The sequence below is a fragment of the Amblyraja radiata genome, chromosome 24 (genome assembly GCF_010909765.2).
Source record: "Amblyraja radiata isolate CabotCenter1 chromosome 24, sAmbRad1.1.pri, whole genome shotgun sequence".
Taxonomy (NCBI): domain Eukaryota; kingdom Metazoa; phylum Chordata; class Chondrichthyes; order Rajiformes; family Rajidae; genus Amblyraja; species Amblyraja radiata.
The window spans coordinates 8,630,760-8,650,463 of NC_045979.1; the positions used below are offsets into that span (position 1 = coordinate 8,630,760).

The 19,704-nt window shown below is 39.1% G+C and overlaps 1 protein-coding gene across 2 annotated transcripts in view; it reads right to left on the bottom strand.

Moving 5' to 3' along the window:
- Nucleotides 1-605: 605 nt before the first annotated feature.
- bak1 (BCL2 antagonist/killer 1) overlaps nucleotides 606-19,704 on the bottom strand; it is a 38,625-nt gene continuing 19,526 nt past the window's right edge. The window contains exons 3-6 of one of the 2 annotated variants that reach the window (XM_033042365.1): nucleotides 11,072-11,204; nucleotides 9,659-9,802; nucleotides 5,600-5,780; nucleotides 606-4,215 (exon numbers count right to left, since the gene is read on the bottom strand). In XM_033042365.1, coding sequence (XP_032898256.1) covers nucleotides 4,111-4,215; nucleotides 5,600-5,780; nucleotides 9,659-9,802; nucleotides 11,072-11,204 — 563 coding nt within the window. In that variant the 3' untranslated portion in view covers nucleotides 606-4,110. The remainder of the gene's footprint in view (nucleotides 4,216-5,599; nucleotides 5,781-9,658; nucleotides 9,803-11,071; nucleotides 11,205-19,704) is intronic. The other variant, XM_033042364.1, reaches the window with a different exon arrangement.

Genomic DNA, 19,704 nt, shown 5'->3' on the forward strand with positions numbered 1-19,704 from the left:
GCTGATGCAGCGGCCTGGGGCTGGGGCTGCGGGACTCGGAGCTGATGCAGCGGGACTCGGAGCTGAGGCTGCGGGACTCGGAGCTGATGCAACGGGACTCGGAGCTGAGGCTGTGGCGGGCCGACTCGGAGCGGAGACGGCGTTCCGGCTTTCGGCAGCGGCGACATCACCACGGAGGTCCGCTGGACTGGAGAGCGGCATCTTCGGCCTGGATCGATCGCCTCAGCGCAGAGGGAGAACAAGGAGGGAAGAGACAGAGACTAAGACTTTTGCCTCCATCACAGTGAGGAGGAGCTTGGTGAACTCACTGTGGTGGATGTTAATTTGTGTTTATTGTATGTTTTGTTATTTATTGTTACTGTGTATGACTGCAGGCAACGTAATTTCGTTCAGACTGAAAGGTCTGAATGACAATAAAGGAATCAAATTCAAATTCAAATTAAAAAAAAAATCAGCCTTGATCATCTACAGTGGTGAAGCAGACACAGTGGCTGGTCGGCCTTGCTCCAGCTCCATTGTTGTTTTTTTGTGAAACACCCAAAGTCAGAAAACAAAGACAATCCACTTAATATATCCAAGAGCCAACAAAATTAAGCATCATCTTCAAGAATGAATTATTAGAGGTTTTATTTAAGAGTTGGGAAATAACAGAATATTTTGCAAAGGCATGGCTTTATTTCACTGTACAAATACACAACTGTCACTTACATCTCTTTCCTGTAACAGTAAACAGAGCAGCACAGCTGATATAAAAGTTTTATTTTAACTCCATATGATTGAACTTCTAATTAGGTATACAGCGTCACATGCATTATTTAAATTTATACGTTTTAACACGTTTCAAGTTGTTAATTACCCAGAGGTTTGAAGTACCAAATATGAGAATGACAAACATGACAATTGTTCACAAGAATATATGCAAAATATATAAACTGAAAAATACTTCCACTGCTATCCAATACTTAAACAGTCACTTCCACATAACGTTAAAACACAAACAATATGTTGTTATGTGGTACACCATGATTGTAGCTGCACAATAAGTTCATCAGATATATTTACCAAATTGACCAACTCAGCATTCCTGCAGAACACAAGGCTCATAATTGCCACAGTGGCTGATGATTTGCATACCAACATCACAATTACTGCCACAATTAAGGATCAACTGGCAAATGTGTAAAGTTGTTCCTCTCTGATAATCATTGGGAAGAAATTGACTACTATTACAGTATTACACGCAAATATATTAAGAGCCAAGAAGCCACAAGTGGTGATTTCTATCTTAGTGCTGCCCATTTAGGTTTGCACTTAATTTTCAGAGTGGTCTACAAGTACAATTTATGCTGCATAAGCATAATTTTGGAAACAAAATTGAGAGTTCTGAAAACAAACCTGATTTGAAACTTGCACTACACTATTGAAACGTGCAAAAATAATTGAAAAAGTACCTGCTTAAAACTGTTGCATGTTCTTATTTTTTTGTTTGTAGAAGCAAAATCTATATGCCAAGGAACAGAAGCTGATTCCAGTGCATACTTGATGCTCTTGAAATGTGCTTACAGGAGAAAACTCATCTCTAAAAGGAATATTTACAGTCAAATGAAAGGTCTCCAGAAAAAAATGTTGAAAGGAAAATCAAAAAGAAACAAAGATGAGTGGAATGAAAAAAGGTGGAAGCTCTTAGAAAAATCAATGTTCTTGCTTTTGTCAAAGTACAACCAGGGTCTTATTCTGGTCTGCTAAAACTGATTTAATAATTTTTGTTAAAAGCTTCCTGAAAAACTGATAATTTAACACCAAATCAGATTCTATAGCCAATATCCATTAACAAAAAAAATTGGATGACCTCTGTCTGTCTGTCTGTCTGTCGACTAAATGGCCACAAGCAATTACAAATTGACAATTGGGATTTACATTTTATGATGGTGGAATGTGGCTGTGTTGAAATTAGCCTTTGTCAAACAAGACAAATGATTCAAATCTAGAATAGGAAGATAATTGGAGTAACCCATTTAAAAAAGTTATCAACTGCAGTTTAGTACTGTCAACTTCATCTTTTATATAAATGTTAGATGTTCCCACCATAAACTTTTATGGCTCACCACATATGAACTTTGATCTAATAGTGTTCTGATCATTTTAAACACTTTCTTTGTCAGTGGTAAGAATTTCCTATTTCCATTTAATGCTATGCAAGAACAGCAGGAAAGAGAATAAGAGTACATACTGTACAAAATCCTCTGTAAATAGAGTTTGGTCTCAGAGATATTTGGTGGCCTACCACCATTCCCAAACGCAAATTTATTGGTTTTTGCGGACTACCGTTTGTTGCATTGGAGCAGTCACATGTAGCGAAACACTTTGCAGGCAGTGTGATTCCTCTGGCAGAAGGCCAAGAATTCACACATGCACCTACAAAGTACATACAATGCTTCGCCATCAACATGCTGCTCCATCTTATGCACGAGAAATCAAATATGTATCCATCATCCAATTTAAAACTTTAGTCCTAGCGCACGTTCCTTTTATGTTACATTTTGATTCATCTCACACAGCATGCGCATTTTATAGAGTTTCAGTTCATAAGACCATGGGCAGTGCGAAGCCTCACATATCAGTTAACTTGGATCACAGCAGCCACGTATCCTTTCCATAACAGTCCACAGTATTGGGAGCACCAAAATTAAAGATAAGGATCCAATGGTCCTGTACATCCTAAAGTGCTACTCATCTTTGCTAGCTCACAAACGCAGAAAGGCTGCAAGGCATTTGGTTTTCATAGTTTAATTCTTGGAGGAAAACTGGTCTTTATAAATTGTCAGTCAAGGGGTCTTTTCGAATGATTAAACAATAGTGCCTCGGAAATTATAAATGCCTTCTTGGGTGCTCATTCCAAGAAACACAAGCTAATCTGCAGACAATTTAAATCTCTGCCAACTTCTAAGGTTTAATAAGCAAATTATTAATAAGCAAAGAGTTACAAAATTACATTAATATTGAGTACATGCACAAATTTCAATCTCCATAATATTACAAAGTTTCCCAAAGCCTTTTCTCTTTACACTAATATACCCTGACATTAAAGTTGCAGAAAGCCAGGAGTTAATCAAGCTATAGAAAGGAGGTTAGTTATTAAATATAGACAGCCCAAATGCCTGCTCCCTTTGTATTGCTACATTGGTCTTCAAACTCTCAAACATAAATAAGAATTCAAACAGTTATTCTTAAATAATCCTTTCTTAAATTAATCAGCATTTACATTAAAAAAACTTTAGGATACTTCAAGACACCTGTTGGGCCTAGCAGCACAATTCACCAGTATCCAAATTCAGATTGCTATACTCCCAAAATACCACAGTTCTAAACTAGATTATACACAGTTCACGAATTAGTAACAAAAAGAAACAAGACTCAAGCCTCAGCCATCTATGACCACAATTCCCACGATGAGCACAAATTCAGTTTCGCCCCAACAATTTGCTAGCCTTTTTTTTAAATTTTTTAAAGCACTTTAATTTGTTGTAGATGCAACATCACTTCCACCTCGGGTTACAACTGCTTATACTGCCAATAACACAACTTTTGAGATCACCATGCAAAGGTTCATTAAAATTGAAAGGAGGCATCCAAGGTTTAAAGTAAAGAACAATTTGTTTTGCTGACAATAAAACTCCTATGTACAAAAGTTACCCTGTCGTTTTTGTTAAACATATTAAAGCTCCAAGGCTCAACATCTCAGCATACAAATGCTGTTCCTGCAGGAACAAGATTCACAAGTGGATGGACACTGGTTGATGTCAGTTTTGCCAATGCAACATGAAAGATAGTTCTGTGCATACAACACTGAGAATTGGAACTGATCTCATGTTTTAGAAATGAGGTGCAAAAAAAGCGAAGAATGGACCAGCTGAAAATTAATACAACTTTGTTTAAAAAAAACATGATTGTTGGAATTGGCCATCCAATAAATGACAGCTGGGAATTTCTCGATAAACATCACCATTCATTATAAATAGCACATCTCATAATTTTGTCGATGCGAATTGTTTCTAAAAAGATTTTTTTGCAGTCCAAGACTGGAGGCCTGCTCCAGCAGTGATCCATGTATTAAGATTTGTAAAACTTGTGGACAACGAACACACCAAGTAGAACCACAGACAGAATCCCAAGCATCCATTTGACATAAATATTATCCAACTCTAAAGCTGCCACCTGTTGAGAAAAGAAAGAATGAATCAAATATTCTATATTAAAATGTTATTTAGAGGAATGAGCTCTGAAGGTAAAAAATGATTCCTATCCTAGATAGAAAAATAGAATTAAGTAGTTTCTTAATACTGTGGTGTACAACCCACACTACAGTATTAATAAAGATAAACTCCACATTGTATACAAGTCACATGCGATAACTTGCAATTACAGTAATGTTAATATTTAGTTTAAAAGCTCAATAAACCTCAACAAAATCAATTGTACAGACTAGAATACAAAGAAACAAAAGAAATTCATGTATTAAAAAAAATAAAGAGGCTTCATTTGGGCCAGTTATGAAAAAATCCATGCTCGGCACATTTTTGATTTTAACCACTTTATTCAGGCAGAGGAAACTTTATTCTGGCAGAGAAAATAGTCCTTCCTCAGTTATGAGGGATAACCAAAAGTGTATTAACAAAATCATTAGAATATTTAATAATTTTCCAGCTAAATCTAGAGCTTATATGTAATTAATTTCTTTACAGTTGTAGAATTCATCTGTAGTATTCCTTTAAGAGGAAAAACATGTGTTGAACATAAAATGCAATCAAAATCAGCACTGATACTCATTGAGAATTATTTTGGATAATACATTTTCTCCAAATAATTTATAGAATGGATTTAAAATAATTCTCTGCACTTGAGCTCAAATGACAAACATGGCTGAAGTACAAGATGTAACAATCTTTAGGTAAATATATAGATATCTAAAAACAATATAATTGTTCAATACCCAACTAGATTTATTTAGTAGGTGTAGGAAGGAACTACAGATGTTGGTTTACACTAAAGATAGACACAAAATGCTGGAGAAACTCAGCGGGACTGAAAGTATCTCTGGAGAAAATAGGTGACATTTTGCGTCGAGACTGAAGAAGGGTCTTGACCTGAAAAGCCACCTGTTCCTTTTCTCCAGAAATGCTGCCTGACCCGCTGAGTTGTTTCAGCATTTTGGGTCTATTATTTAGTAAGTAGTTGCAATATATAGATGAATATCCTAAGATTACCCCGTTTTGTACTAGTTTGCTTGATGCTAGCTAAAAGACGCTCTGATCAGGTTTCCTCATTCTCGGATTAAAAAACAGGAATGGAAAGAGGGAAAGAGAAGCAATTGCAAATAGTCCAGGTATCAGATAAAACCAGAGAAAGCAGTTATCATGAGTCTGCTGATGTTGAGTCAAGGTTCACAAAGAATGATGTGGAAAGGTTTGGGAATATTATTGTAATGCTAAAAATATGCTTCAAAAGGGGGAAAATCGGTGGCACAAAATATTGCTCACAAAAGTCGAACACTTCCGCAACTGGCGAGAAATTAATAGTTGTAAACAAGTATTGCACTTACCCAACCTCCTTGCATTGCAATCCATTGTGCAATTCTATTTTTCAGAAGAAACTGTGCTATGAATTTTGCAATTTGACTGAGAAATCCCTTCATACCATTCTGGAAGACATGAATGGCCATTCGATAGCCAAAGCCCAACAACGCTATCACACGGCCCCAATTTATACCACTTTCAAAAAGCCTGCAAGTAAAACATATAATGACAGCATTATCTTCAAATTCTGAGTTACACAATATTGTATACAGAGCTTCTAATACAGTAAGCAAATTCACACTGCCTATGTTGAACCACGAGTGCTACATACTGTTTATATAATAACCAAGGCTGACGATTCTAAATTAGTAAACAATGTCACAGAATACTGTGATAGACACAAAATGCTGGAGCAACTCATCAGCGGGTCAGACAGCATCGCTTGGAAGAATGGATAGGAGGTGATTGCCTCAAGGTCAGTTTATTGTCACATGTACCAATTAAGGTACAGTGAAATTTGAATTACCACACAGCCATACTAAGTGAAAAGCAACAAGACACACACAAACAAAATAAAAGTTAACATAAAAATCCTGGTCAGAAAAAAAGTCTTATCTCCGTCAAGGTTAGACATTGAAAAAAGTTTCCTCCATTACATTAGAATGCAAGAAGGTACTTTACAGACATTTTTCCAAGACAGCTTTCTATCTTACAATTTCCCGTAAAATTAAAAAGCAGTTCTCCAGCGCAATCTAAATTGCATGATGACCAATTCTACCTGCGTAATACAAAATAGTATTCCCCGACTCAATCATGTTATATCCAATCTGCTTTATAACAGAACTACCTGTTTGGGGAGAAACCAAGAGCATGGGATTGAGAAGAAAAACATAGATTAACCATGATCATATGGCAGAGTAGACTCAAGGGGCCGAATGGCCTAATCCACTCCTATGCTTTATGATCTTATGAGCTAGTTTCTTTTAATTCAATTAATATGACAACAGAATTCCCACAGCAACTGCATCAGTTATTACCTTGGGTTGAATTACATTTTAAGATAAAGCTGGTGTTTCTCAATGACTTTCTCAGGATTACTACAAAATTTTCTTGTGGAACTTGGTAACCAAATATTCTCAACCAACTCTCAGCTCCGTTTATTCTCATTGGGTGATTCGGTGACAGGTCTTGCAGAGCAAGAGCAAAGCAATCATATATTCAAGAACTTTAAATCCTCTCATTAATTCTATATCTAAATTACTTTGAAAACAACGTGTTCACCTCAGCAGTTGCACCCTCACTTTAGAGTATTCCCTTTGTGCTATCCAGCTATCCCTCAACATGCTGAAAAATTTACTTTCCCAGTCATGATAAAGGGTCTTCAACCAGAGGAGTTAACTCAGTTTCGCTTTACATAGATGATGGGCATTTCCAGCATTGTGTTTTTTCTCCAGATTTTGGACATTTGCTTTTAATTCCCCCCCCCCCCCCCCAATAACTCTCAAATGAACTGGGTCAGTCAAAAAGTGAGTTTGCTGTGTGCATCGATGGCTCACTCACCATTCCAAACTTTATGCTAAGAGATGCATTGATAGATAGTATTATAAACTGCTTTCAAAATTTCACGTTGATAGTAGATTGCTACAAAGATTATACAACAAAACGTTGTAAGAGTACAAGTAAAATGAGAATGTATTTACTTGCCCTTGCTGTTGTAAAGCAGTAATAATCAAGTAATAGTAAAGAGTCTATAGTCCATCATCCAGAGGAAAGCAGAAATAAAGGACAGGAATAACAATTAGATATGAACAATCAGCATCACAATGTACACTTCAAAATTTAATAGTGTAACTAAGGTTGAAACTTAATGAGAAATTCAGACAAATCTGTAACAAGTAAGATTGTAATACATAACAGCAGTGACCATTATATCACTAATTCCTGAAGAGGCTCTCTTGACGAACTGAGTGTTTAAATATCTGGCCCCAACCCCAATCAAATTTTCGAGAAGGCGTAGGCATGTGTACGTTTTATGCAAAATACTTAGGTTGCACTGCAAAGATTCAAGTAATAACCATATTTTAGAATATTAAACATTAAAAAGGAGCATAGAATCGACATTGCAGAAGATGGAGAAATACAAGCTGCAGCAAAGCTACAGTGCCCTTCATAATGTTTGGGACAAAGACCCATCTGTACTCCACAATTTGAGATTTGTAATAGGAAAAAAAAGTCACATGTGCTTATAGTGCATATTGTCAGATTTTAATAAAGGGTATTTTTTATACATTTTGGTTTCACCATGTAGAAATTACAGCTGTGTTTATACAGTCCCCCCATTTCAGGGCACCATAATGTTTGGGACATGTGGCTTCACAGGTGTTTGTAATTGCTCAGGTGTGTTTAAATGCCTCCTTAATGCAGCTATAAGAGAGCTCTCAGCACCTAGTCTTTCCTCCAGTCTTTCCACCACCTTTGGAAATGAATGTTAAAGAAGCCATAATGAGTGAGAAACAAGAATAAAACTGTTAGAGACATCAGCCAAACCTTAGGCTGTTATTCATTGATTACAGCTCGGCATTTAATATAATCATCCCCTCCAAGCTGGTTACCAAACTCGCAGAACTGGGTCTCTGCGCATCCCTCTGTAATTGGCTATTAAACTTGGCTCGGACAAAACTCTGAACATTAATAGCCCATTATCTGTTATTTGCACTTTATCAGTTTATTTATTCATGTGTGTATTTACGTATGTAATGGTATATGGACATAGATACATAGAAAATAGGTGCAGGAGTAGGCCATTCGGCCCTTCGAGCCTGCACCGCCATTCAATATGATCATGGCTGATCATCCAACTCGGTATCCTGCCTTCTCTCCATACCCCCTGATCCCTTTAGTCACAAGGGCCACATCTAACTCCCTCTTAAATATAGCCAATGAATTGGCCTCAACTACCTTCTGTGGCAGAGAATTCCAGAGATTCACCACACTCTGTGTGAAAAATGTTTTCCTCATCTCGGTCCTAAAAGATTTAACCCTTATCCTTAAACTGTGAGCCCTTGTTCTGGACTTCCCCAACATCTGGAACAATCTTCCTGCATCTAGCCTGTCCAACCCCTTAAGAATGTTGTAAGTTTCTATAAGATCCCCTTCAATCTTCTAAATTCTAGCGAGTACAAGCTGAGTCTATCCAGTCTTTCTTCATATGAAAGTTCTGACATCCCAGGAATCAGTCTGGTGAACCTTCTCTGTACTCCCTCTATGGCAAGAATGTCTTTCCTCAGATTAGGAGACCAAAACTGTAGGCAATACTCCAGGTGTGGTCTCACCAAGGCCCTGTACACACTGATCTGTTTTGTAGTCAATGCCTACTATGTTCTGGTGTGCTGAAGTAAAGCAAGAATTTCATTGTCCTGTCAGGGACACATGACAATAAACTCTCTTGACTCTTGACTACCAAAATCAACTGTTTGGAACATCATTAAGAAGAAAGAGAGTACTGTTGAGCTTACTAATCGCAAAGGGACTGGCAGGCCAAGGAAAACCTCCACAGCTGATGACAGAAGAATTATTTCTATAAAAAAAGAAAAATCCCCAAACACTTGTCTGACAGATCAGAAACATTCGTCAGGGGTCAGGTGTGGATTTGTCAATGATCACCGTCCACTGACCACTGTCCGCAGAAGACTTCATGCACAGAAATACAGTGGCTACACTGCAAGATGCAAACCACTGGCTAGCAGCAAAAATAAGATGGTCAGGTTACAGTTTGCCAAGAAGTGCTTAAAAGAGCAACCACAGTTGTGGAAAAAGGTCTTGTGAACAGATGAGACGAAGATTAATTTATATCAGAGTGATGGCAAGAGCAAAGTATGGAGGAGAATAGGAACTGCCCAAGATCCAAAGCATACCACCTCATCTGTGAAACACGGTGGGGGGTTATGGCCTGGGCATGTATGGCTGCTGAAGGAACTGGCTCACTTATCTTCATTGATGATACAACTGCTGATGGTAGTAGGATAATGAATTCAGAAGTGTATATACACCGTGAAAATTAATTTGTATCCTTGATTCAGACTTACCCATTAGCTATTTTGCAGAAGTAATCATAGGCATTTTGTGCATTGAGTGGCAACCCTGACAACAAATTCTGGAATTCCATGTCATATCTTCGGTTGATGTCGTCTCCAATAACAGCAAGTTGCCTTCCTACGAGAGTTGGAGTACTGATGGAGAAGGGATAAAACAAGAAGATTGAAACTCAAATTATGAAGCTGAAAGTCTGAAATAAGCAAATTGCTGGAAAACATGCAGATCAGATAGCATGTGCGGATAAAGAAATAAAGTTAATGTTTCAGGTCAACTGCTTCAGAACTAGATATGAAGTCAAACACCAAGTTGTGGTTGATAGGACTCTTATCTATATCCATTCAGTGACCCACACATCTGCACCTGGCTACCTACCAATCCCCCTCTCAACAGCCAGGAAGGGGTTCCACCACAGCCTCCATCCTTACCTTCCACCTGAGGCTTACACATTTAAAGCATCATATTCTAATTTTCACTTCCAGATGTATCTTCTCCCCTTACCATTCCAAAGGATCTTTCCCTCTATGACTTCATCGGTGACTTTACCAACTCCAATAATACCCATTGGCCTGTCGCAGGGAGGTCAGAGCCGATGATGGACTGGGCAGCGTTTACAACTTTTTGCAGTCTTTTCCGATCCTGGGCGCTCAAGTTGCCAAACCAAGCCACGATGCAACCGGTCAGCATGCTCTCTACTGTACACCTGTAGAAGTTCGAGAGAGTCCTGCTTGACATCCCGACTCTCTGTAATCTTCTCAGGTAGTAGAGGTGCTGATGTGCTTTCTGGATGTGCAGTTCCTTGTTTCCACATAAAAGATCCCCCTTCCCCCCAATCTAGTGGGCTAATCTGGTAGAGAGCTGGCTCAAACACGATCACTCTTTCAATGCTGTAATGATTTGATGCTAGAGAAAATTAAAGATATCATGAATGATCCGCTAAAAACCCCCCACAAAATACTGGAGTAACTCAGCGGGTCAGGCAGCATCTCTGGAGAACATGGATACGTGACGTTATGGGTTGGGTCCCTCCTTCAGATTGATTATGTGTGGAGGGGGGGGGGGGGGGGGGGAGAGCTAGGAAGGTGGGGAAAGAAAGCCAGGAGAGGGGAGTGGCAGGACAAAACGTGGCAGGTAATAGGTGAACACAGGTGTGGGGAGAAGGTTTGATAGGCAGATGGCCAGAACAAAGGCCAGAGATTAAAACAGAAGATGCGATACAAAAGGATCCTCAGAATCTGAAACTAGAGGAAAGAAAGCTGAGATATTCTGCATTTTGTGTACTTTTTTGTAAAACAGCATCTGCAGTTCCTGGTTCCACATAACAGATCCCCCTCCCCCCAATCTTTACCCAAGTAAATCTCTTAAATTGTATAGTATAAGGTAAGTTATACTATATCAATGTTTACCCGCTAGATGGCTGATGCATCTGAGTTATTTCTGGATTATCTGGAAGTTGCTCTCCTTCATTCCTCTCTGACTGGTACCGGAAGAACACGTAACTCCTGAAGACATCTTCAGTCTCCTGTACAACATCCATTGCTGTAAAGCACAAATGGTACAATGTTGAACTGTAACAGATGCTAGGCTTGGAAATATCTTTTTCAATTATGAGCTGAACATCCCAATATACAGTATATCTTTGACAAACATTATATTGCTTCAGAGCATTTAAAGCAAAATTGCACAGTGACGATTACAGATTCCTCCATATAATCTTTTCCATGAAGGTGATAATTTCTGGGCAATGGCATCACTTCAGAGCCAGCCTGTAAGAATGAAGACACACTGCTGGCATGCTATTCAAACAATATTAACTTTCAGATAAAATCCCAAATTTAGCCCATGTCTCCACCCAATTTGAATATAAATAATTCCAAAGATCTGTTTCAAAGAACCAGGGACTATTTCTGATATTTTAGTCATTATTTATTCATTAATAAATATCCCATAAAGAGATCATTTGGCCTTTATCACATTATTCTTTGCAAGAACTCGTTGCTCAGAATTGATGTTGTATTTTTTTTTTTAAATCAGTAACCACATTTCAAAAATATTTTGACGGTAAAGTATATTTGAACATCATAACAGATGCATGGAAGTCACAACAGAAACACAAGCCTTCTATTTCAATGCATTGATCTTGCTGATAGTACACCCATATTTGGTAGGAACCAGTAGGCAATGGTCCTTAGCCAATGTAAGGAGAGAACAAAAATTGTTTTAATAATTATATGAACTGCAAATGCTGGTTTATACCAATGACAGACACAAAATGCTGGAGTAACTCAGCGGGTCACACATTCATCTCACCATTGCCATTGGGAAGAAGGTACAGGAGCCTGAAAACTGTAACGTCCAGGTTCAGGAACAGCTTCTTCCCTACAGGCATCAGGCTATTAAACACGACAACAAATATAACTGCAACAGACTATTATTATTATTGCACTATGTATGTTATTTATTGAGTATGTGGGCATGTGTATACACACACTGAACTTTTTTTTTCTTCTCCCGTTATGTACTATGTTTACATATTCTGCAGCAAGTAAGAATGTCATTGTCCTATCTGGGACATACGACAATAAAACACTCCTGACTCTTGGGTCAGGCAGCATCTTTGGGAAAAATGGATACTTGACGTTTCAGGTCGGGACGCTTCTTCAGACTGTTTTAAAAAAAAATTATTTGTTCAGCTAACCCAGCAGATCACAAATCAAAAGATGTATTTAACCAATATGGATCTGTACGATGCAATTATTTACATTATTGCAACCAAAAATATTTTCAAAGTATTGAAAATGCTACTGCAAGGAAATCAAAGATCATTTTTGCTTATTACAAATTGTAGGCATTTTGCTCAACTTCACTACAGAAAAAAATCATTTCTATTCCTTCAGAAACAGACGAGGACGGGAAGACAAGTATGCCGGTGAAAGTTGTCTATTCAAGGTTTAGAATTTTTCTTAAAGTATATATAATGAAGGCAAGTTTTGTTAAGATTTAAAACTGCATTTTAATGCAAGTGAGCAACTGGCAAGCACTTAGTTCAGAATGAAAAAAAAAAAATTGAAATAGGCACAACTATGTTCTACTTAGCTGAAGTATTGGACATGTCCTGGCCTACCATGATTAGCAGAAAACATACATACTAGAATTTCTGTAATGCAACAAGCAATAAACAAGTAGAAGTGATTTTATTCAATAAACAATTAAAATAATACCACTACATCTCTGGAGAACATGGACAGGCGACGTTTCATGTTGGGGCCCTTCAGGCTGATTATTTGAGGGGAGGGGGGGGGGGGAAAGAAGAGGCAGGACAAAGCAGGTCAGGTAATAGGTGGACACAGGTGAGTGGTGGAGGGGTGGAGTTGTTGGAACAAAGGCCAGAGATTAAAACCAAAGGTGTGAGACAAAATGATTCGATAGGGTAAGGCATTGGCGGAAAACCCGAGGGGGCCAGAGGGGACGTGTCCCCTCCATGTTTTCAGAGGTGGGGGACGGTCCCCCTGACGTTACAAGCTTTGTAAGGTATGTCGGGTTTAATAAGTAGTCGTTCGTTTCGAGTCGAGACGTTCGTTCATTACTGCAATATGCACTGTAACCACATGTGCTTTTTTTTTCCTACTACAAATCTCAAATTTTGGAGTAGAGGCAAATAAATAAATGACGGGTCTTTGTCCCAAACATTATGGAGGGCACTGTAGCTTTGCTGCAGCTTGTATTTCTCCACCTTCTGCAATGTAGATTCTATGCTCCATTCATCCCGCACTGACCCACCCTCCATTTACCCTGCACCAAACCCCCCATCCATCCTGTAGTGATCGTCCCATTCATCTTTTACTGATCTCCCATTCATCCTGTACTGATCCCCTCATGCATCCTGTACTGATCCCCTCATGCATCCTGTACTGATCCCCTCATTCATCCCGTACTGATCCCCCATTCATCCTGTACCGATCCCCTCATTCATCCTGTAGTGATCCACCATTCATCCTGCACAGACCCTCCGATCCACACTGTGACCCCCTCCCCCCCCCCATTCATCCTGTACTGATCCCCCCCATTCATCCTGTGCTGATCCCCCCCACTCAAGAAGAATGGGAGGAACAGTCTGAAGAAGGGTCTCGACCCGAAACATTGCCTATTTCCTTCGCTCCATAGATGCTGCCTCACCCGCTGAATTTCTCCAGCATTTTTGTCTACCCCCATTCATCCTGTACTGATCCCCCCATTCAATACCACTGACATCCCCCGTTTTACAATTTTACATACTCCAACCAACACGTACTAATTCACCTGTCTCAATCCATCCATTCCGCACCGATTGCCTTCTCAACCTCCCCCACCCCCACCATCTATCCACCCCGCACTGATTCACACACCCCCTGACCCTATTGTGCTTCATGGTCTTCAGAGCGAACATTGACTATGTTTGATAACAGAATGCAATCAAATGTGTTTTAATTCCCAATGTTATTATTTGTTTTGTCACCTTTAAACATATTACCAAAAGAACATTTGCTGCAGTTATGTCCTTTGGCCATCTCTTGCCAGTTAGTGTAATGTTTAACCTGTCAGATGGGTATAGTCGGTTTTAACAGCTATTATCATAAAATGCCTTTGGAAATTTCCTTGTAACCTGTATATTTTGTTATGGATAAATTATGTGGGAAGCCAGAGTGTTTCTGTGACAATAGCAATAACGACCCATGCTATGGCGATGTCATGATAATTTTCGGTCCTTCACAGAAAACATGCTTGCACCAATCTGTAGTGTGCATGGTTAAGCATATATGTTACCATGTTCCAGGATTTATTGACACAGGTTGATCATATGCTGAATAATCCAACCACATTTTTGTTTGGAAGTGGAAAGAACTAATAGAAATTGCATTAATTGCAATGTGTAAATAGAGTTGAGATATTGTATTATAATTTTGCTGCATGTCATTGTGGCATATATCATGTCTTGATTGGTGAATATGTTTAGTTTGTGAGTTATTTGAAGCAGAAATAATATGTGAATGTAGACAAAAGTGCTGGAGAAACTCAGCGGATGCGGCAGCATCTATGGAGCGAAGGAAATAGGCAACATTTAGGGCCGAAACCCTTCTTCAGACTGATGGGTTTCGGCCTGAAACATTGCCTATTTCCTTCGCTCCATAGATGCTGCTGCACCCGCTGAGTTTCTCCAGCACTTTTGTCTACCTTCGATTTTCCAGCATCTGCAGTTCCTTCTTGAACATGATTATGTGAATGATTCGTTGAGCATAATTCCGACTGGTAACTACGCACTTCGTCCAAGCACATTATCGCACACTTCATGCAAACAGTCTTAAATGACCTCCTAAACTGTCATTTGGCAACCTAAAAGGCTGTCAAGGTTGCCCGGCTGGCAACAGGGGGAAAAAATTAAATGAGAACCCTGTATAGTCGACTATATGGGGACCCTCATCGCTCCCCAGCCCCGCACGGCCCGATTTTACCTTCTCCCCAAAATCCACAAACCTGACTGTCCCGGTAGACCCATTGTCTCTGCCTGTTCGTGCCCCACCGAACTCATCTCCACATACCTTGACTCCATCCTATCCCCCTTGGTTAAATGGCCAGTGAGCAACACCGGAAATTGGAGGAACAGCACCTCATATTCCGCTTGGGGAGTCTGCATTCTGCGGGCATGAACATTGAATTCTCCCAATTTTGTTAGCCCTTGCTGTCTCCTCCCCTTCCTCAGCCCTCGGGCTGTCTCCTCCCATCCCTCAGCCCTCTGGCTCCTCCTCCTCCTCCTTTTTCCTTCCTTCTCCCCGCCACCCCCTATCAGTCTGAAGAAGGGTTTCGGCCCGAAACATTGCTTATTTCCTTCGCTCCATAGATGCTGCTGCACCCGCTGAGTTTCTCCAGCTTTTTTGTGTAGTCGACAATATCTACAGCTTTGCCCACATCAACCTTTTTGGTTACTTCAAAAAGTTCAGATTCGTAAGACACAATCTGCCACATACAAAACCATGCTGACTATCCCTAATCAGTCTATCTACCCAAATGCACATACATCTTATCCCACAGAACCCTCTCCACTAACTTGCCTACCACAGATGTTAGGTTCACAGATCTATAATTCCTAAGCTTTTCATGCAGCCCTTCTTAAATAGAGGAACAATATTAGCCACTCTGCAGTTTTCCAGCATTTCACCCATGTCTAATAATGAATCATAGATCAGCCTAAAGGATTCATCTACCTTCAAGTGCCTCAAGGCGTTGAGCGCTTCCTCAATCGTAATACAGGCTGTCCTCAAGGCATCGTCATTAACTGCCCCAAGTTCCCAGTCTTCGTGTCTTTCACCATAGTAAACACAGAAGAGAAATACTCGTTGAGGGCATATGTCTCAGTCATACGTATCTATCCATGCCCAGAGTTCACCTGGCCTACCCATCAGGCTTCTTGCATTGAAATAAATGTGATTCAATATACCAGTCAGTCCTTGCTCCCGGCCGTGTGCCTGCCTATTCCGTTCATTGAACATTCATAAATGTCCCTACTGACTTCCAACCATATCCCTGCATTGGATCCTGCTCCCCACCTCCTCCAAGGAGTGACACCACTGTGCTTTCTGGGCTGTATTGTTGATGTGGTTAACTTGGGTAAAGTTTGCGACATTTACACCTCGGAAGTTGAAGCTCTCAACCATCTCCTCTCTGAATTCAGTCTCGCCATTGTTCAAATACCATCCCACTACAGTGGTGTCATCTGCACACTTGTAGACGAAGTTAGAGCAGAATTTGGCCACACTGTCATGAGCATAACAGTATAGAAATTAGTATAGTAATGGGCTAAGGACAGAGCTTTATGGAGCACTAGCGTTAAGAATTGTCATGATTGTGGTCTATGGGTCAGGAAATCAATGTTTCAATTACAGGGGCAGTGGGAGGGGGGGAAATCCCATGCCTAGAAATGGCTGGAATTACTGTGTTGAAAGCAGAGCTATTGTCCATTTCAAGTTCTATCCATTCTTTAACAACTAACGTTTTTAAAACTTTTCATAATACTAAATATTTTGGCGATTTTGCTTGCCATTGCTTTCACACTCTGGTACGTTTTCAGAAATTCTTCATCAAAACATGAAAAGTACAATCGCAATGTCTTCAAAGTGCAATGAGACAAAGCAATTCTTCATGCACCGTGCAGAACTCCATCATTTAATACTATTTTCTCATTTGAATGAAATTAATTTGCTTGTTTAATGCAAGCAGCAATAAGAGTAAGCCTACTACGATCTGGCTGGGTGTGATGACTCACTCAGATAGCAGCTCAATAACCAAAACAATGGCAGAAGCGTAGCTCTACATGGTTTTATTGTGAAGAAAATCATTAAAAGTATAGCAACATACAGAATGCTTGTGGTAGAGTCGACCTCTTAACAGCAGAGCCACTGGTGTATAAAGAACCCAAGAATCCTGTAACTCATAGTGTATAGAAATTTGTCATATTTAACATGTAAAACTATAAATATTTCAAATCACAGTGCAGAGGATTTTTTAAATAATAAGTGTCTTTTTTTAAAAAGCAGGATTTAGGAGGAATGAAAATCAATATTCATCCAAATCTGAATATTTTCAACCATATTCATCCAAATCTGAATGTTTACTGAATCTATATTTTGCTGAACAAAACTGAAACAATCCCAAACATTTTAGACTCTCAGTACATCTGCAGCAAATATTTCATGCAAGGATTATGAAACTGTTTTTTTACAGCTCAGCTTTTTAACTCAGCTCTACTGTGTTGTGGTCAAGGTGTGGCAATGGACAACTCAAGTCAAAAAACACCACAAGAAAATTAACACGTGTTTACAGAATAACCAACAAAGAAGCTGAATCATTCCAAAAATAATGACAAAAAAAAACTGAAGTCAGTCAATGCAGGAAAATGAACATACATTTCCTTGAGCACATCAGTTCTACTATACACAAAACCACACCACTGTTTCAAAAGTGCACAATTGGTTCAAAAACACATTTGATGCAAGCATATTTTCTAAAGTCTGAAGATAATGTTGGAACTTTCTGCCGGCAAGGATTTTTAGTCTATAAAAATTCTAAGAAGGGAATGTAGGAAACCACTGCTCAATATTAAACGTGACCCTAAAGCAGCAAGCACCCATGTGAAAGTATAACAGGCATTCATTCAATCATATTAATGGATCTAACCAATGTATAAAACGGCGTACAGGCATATGTGTGAAACATCTTATTTTTGCCAAGAGGCTTTGAAAAAAATGCTGTAAACAACCAACAGTTCATATTTGTCAATGAAAACTATAAAAATATCAAATGTAGAAACTGGTCAAAAACTACTCGTGAAATTAAAAACAAAAACTTTGCATGCCTGGGCGCATCTGTCATGAGAAGAAATGCAATGTTGTTGCAGGCTCTTGATCTTTCAGAGACGGGTAAAACATAGGACGTAAAATAAGTGCAAAGAGTTTGTCAGGCAAGTGCCAACATGACATAAGATGCCCGCAGCAGTTAGTCTCTTTAAAGCTGATTTGGGGCTGTTCAGAAGTTGGGCGTGTGTAAGCAGTGGAGGACTTGCAGTGTATATAGTCAGAAAATGCTGATGCTCCTCAAGTCTTGAATTAAGTTTCATTGTAACGGAGAGTTACATGTTGACAGATTCAAACAGCACAGGTGCAAGCATGGATGCAGGTCGGAGAGTTGAAAGGTGTGCTGCCAACAGGACAGCTGATCCACATTGAATTTCCCCAAATTTGAAAGGACCACATTATGAGCAGTGAAATTGGAAATTGAAGTAAATGGCTACTTGGATAGTGGAAGGGAGTCATCAAGGCTAGGTATGGCATCTGATTCATGGCAAGGCGCCACATGTATGGATGGGTATTGGTGATGAATAAGCGTATCTTGCGATTAATCACGAGAATGGAAAGAATTACTCCGGTGGTGATATCACATCGGAATATCAATATTTAACAGAAAAGGAACTCTATTCTGGGAAGGAGAAAGGTAACGGCAGAGGAGAGGAAAATGAAACAGTCAAGGGCTCTGTCAACTAAGGGAAACATACATTCAAAAGAAAGTAAGGTAACATTTCAGAAGCCCTGATGTGGAAAGTGGCAGGACACATAGCAAGTGGAATATATTCCACAGGGAAAGCACTACGGGGTAGTAAAATAAATGTGCTAGTGGACTTGTAATAGATGTTGGTCATAAAACAGCAGGTGAATCAAGGGTTGAAATCGGGGAAAAAAGATAAACACTTTCTGCAAATACATTTTTCTGCCCTTATTTGTATCTACGTTCACAATCATTTAACTTGCCTACAAGATATTTGGATTTCACAATATTCAAAAGAAATACAGTGCTCGTATCTGAAGATGATGTTTAAAAAAAAAAAAAAAATCAAAGTTGGAATGAAGAACACTGGATTTAAAACAGTTATATGTTCTGGAACCACACTGTAGCAGTTGTTGAAGAAAATATTGCCCATTTAAGAGTGGCTGAAGTGGTTATACCAATTAGCTGGCAATAGACATTCTGATCCACCCAGACCCAAATCTAATCCTTATTTTGCAGATTTCGTAAGGTTATAAGTCAACACGTGATATTAAATCGCACAGGTTTGTGTATTAAATTTTCTCGGATTGCCCATTTATATACAAATATAGAGACAAATAACAACAGACTTCAGACATACTACTCATACGCACAATATCATAACATTAATCTCCTGGATTCCCTACCAAAGCTATATTCCATCATACTATCCCTTTTGAGAATCCAGAGAACACCATCACATTTACCCATCTCTACCATGTGAAAGGAATTGACATTGCCAAACATACATTTTACAAATCTGCCAAGTGTTTCTGTTTAACCCATCCTTTCTAACGATTTACTAATTTCTATCTGTGCTTGGAAATTTTATTCACAGTGGATAACTAAATTAATACATTGTGAGAAGTTTAAATACTTTTAAATATGAAAAAGATGCATAGTGGAATACTTGACTAGGTTGTAGCTT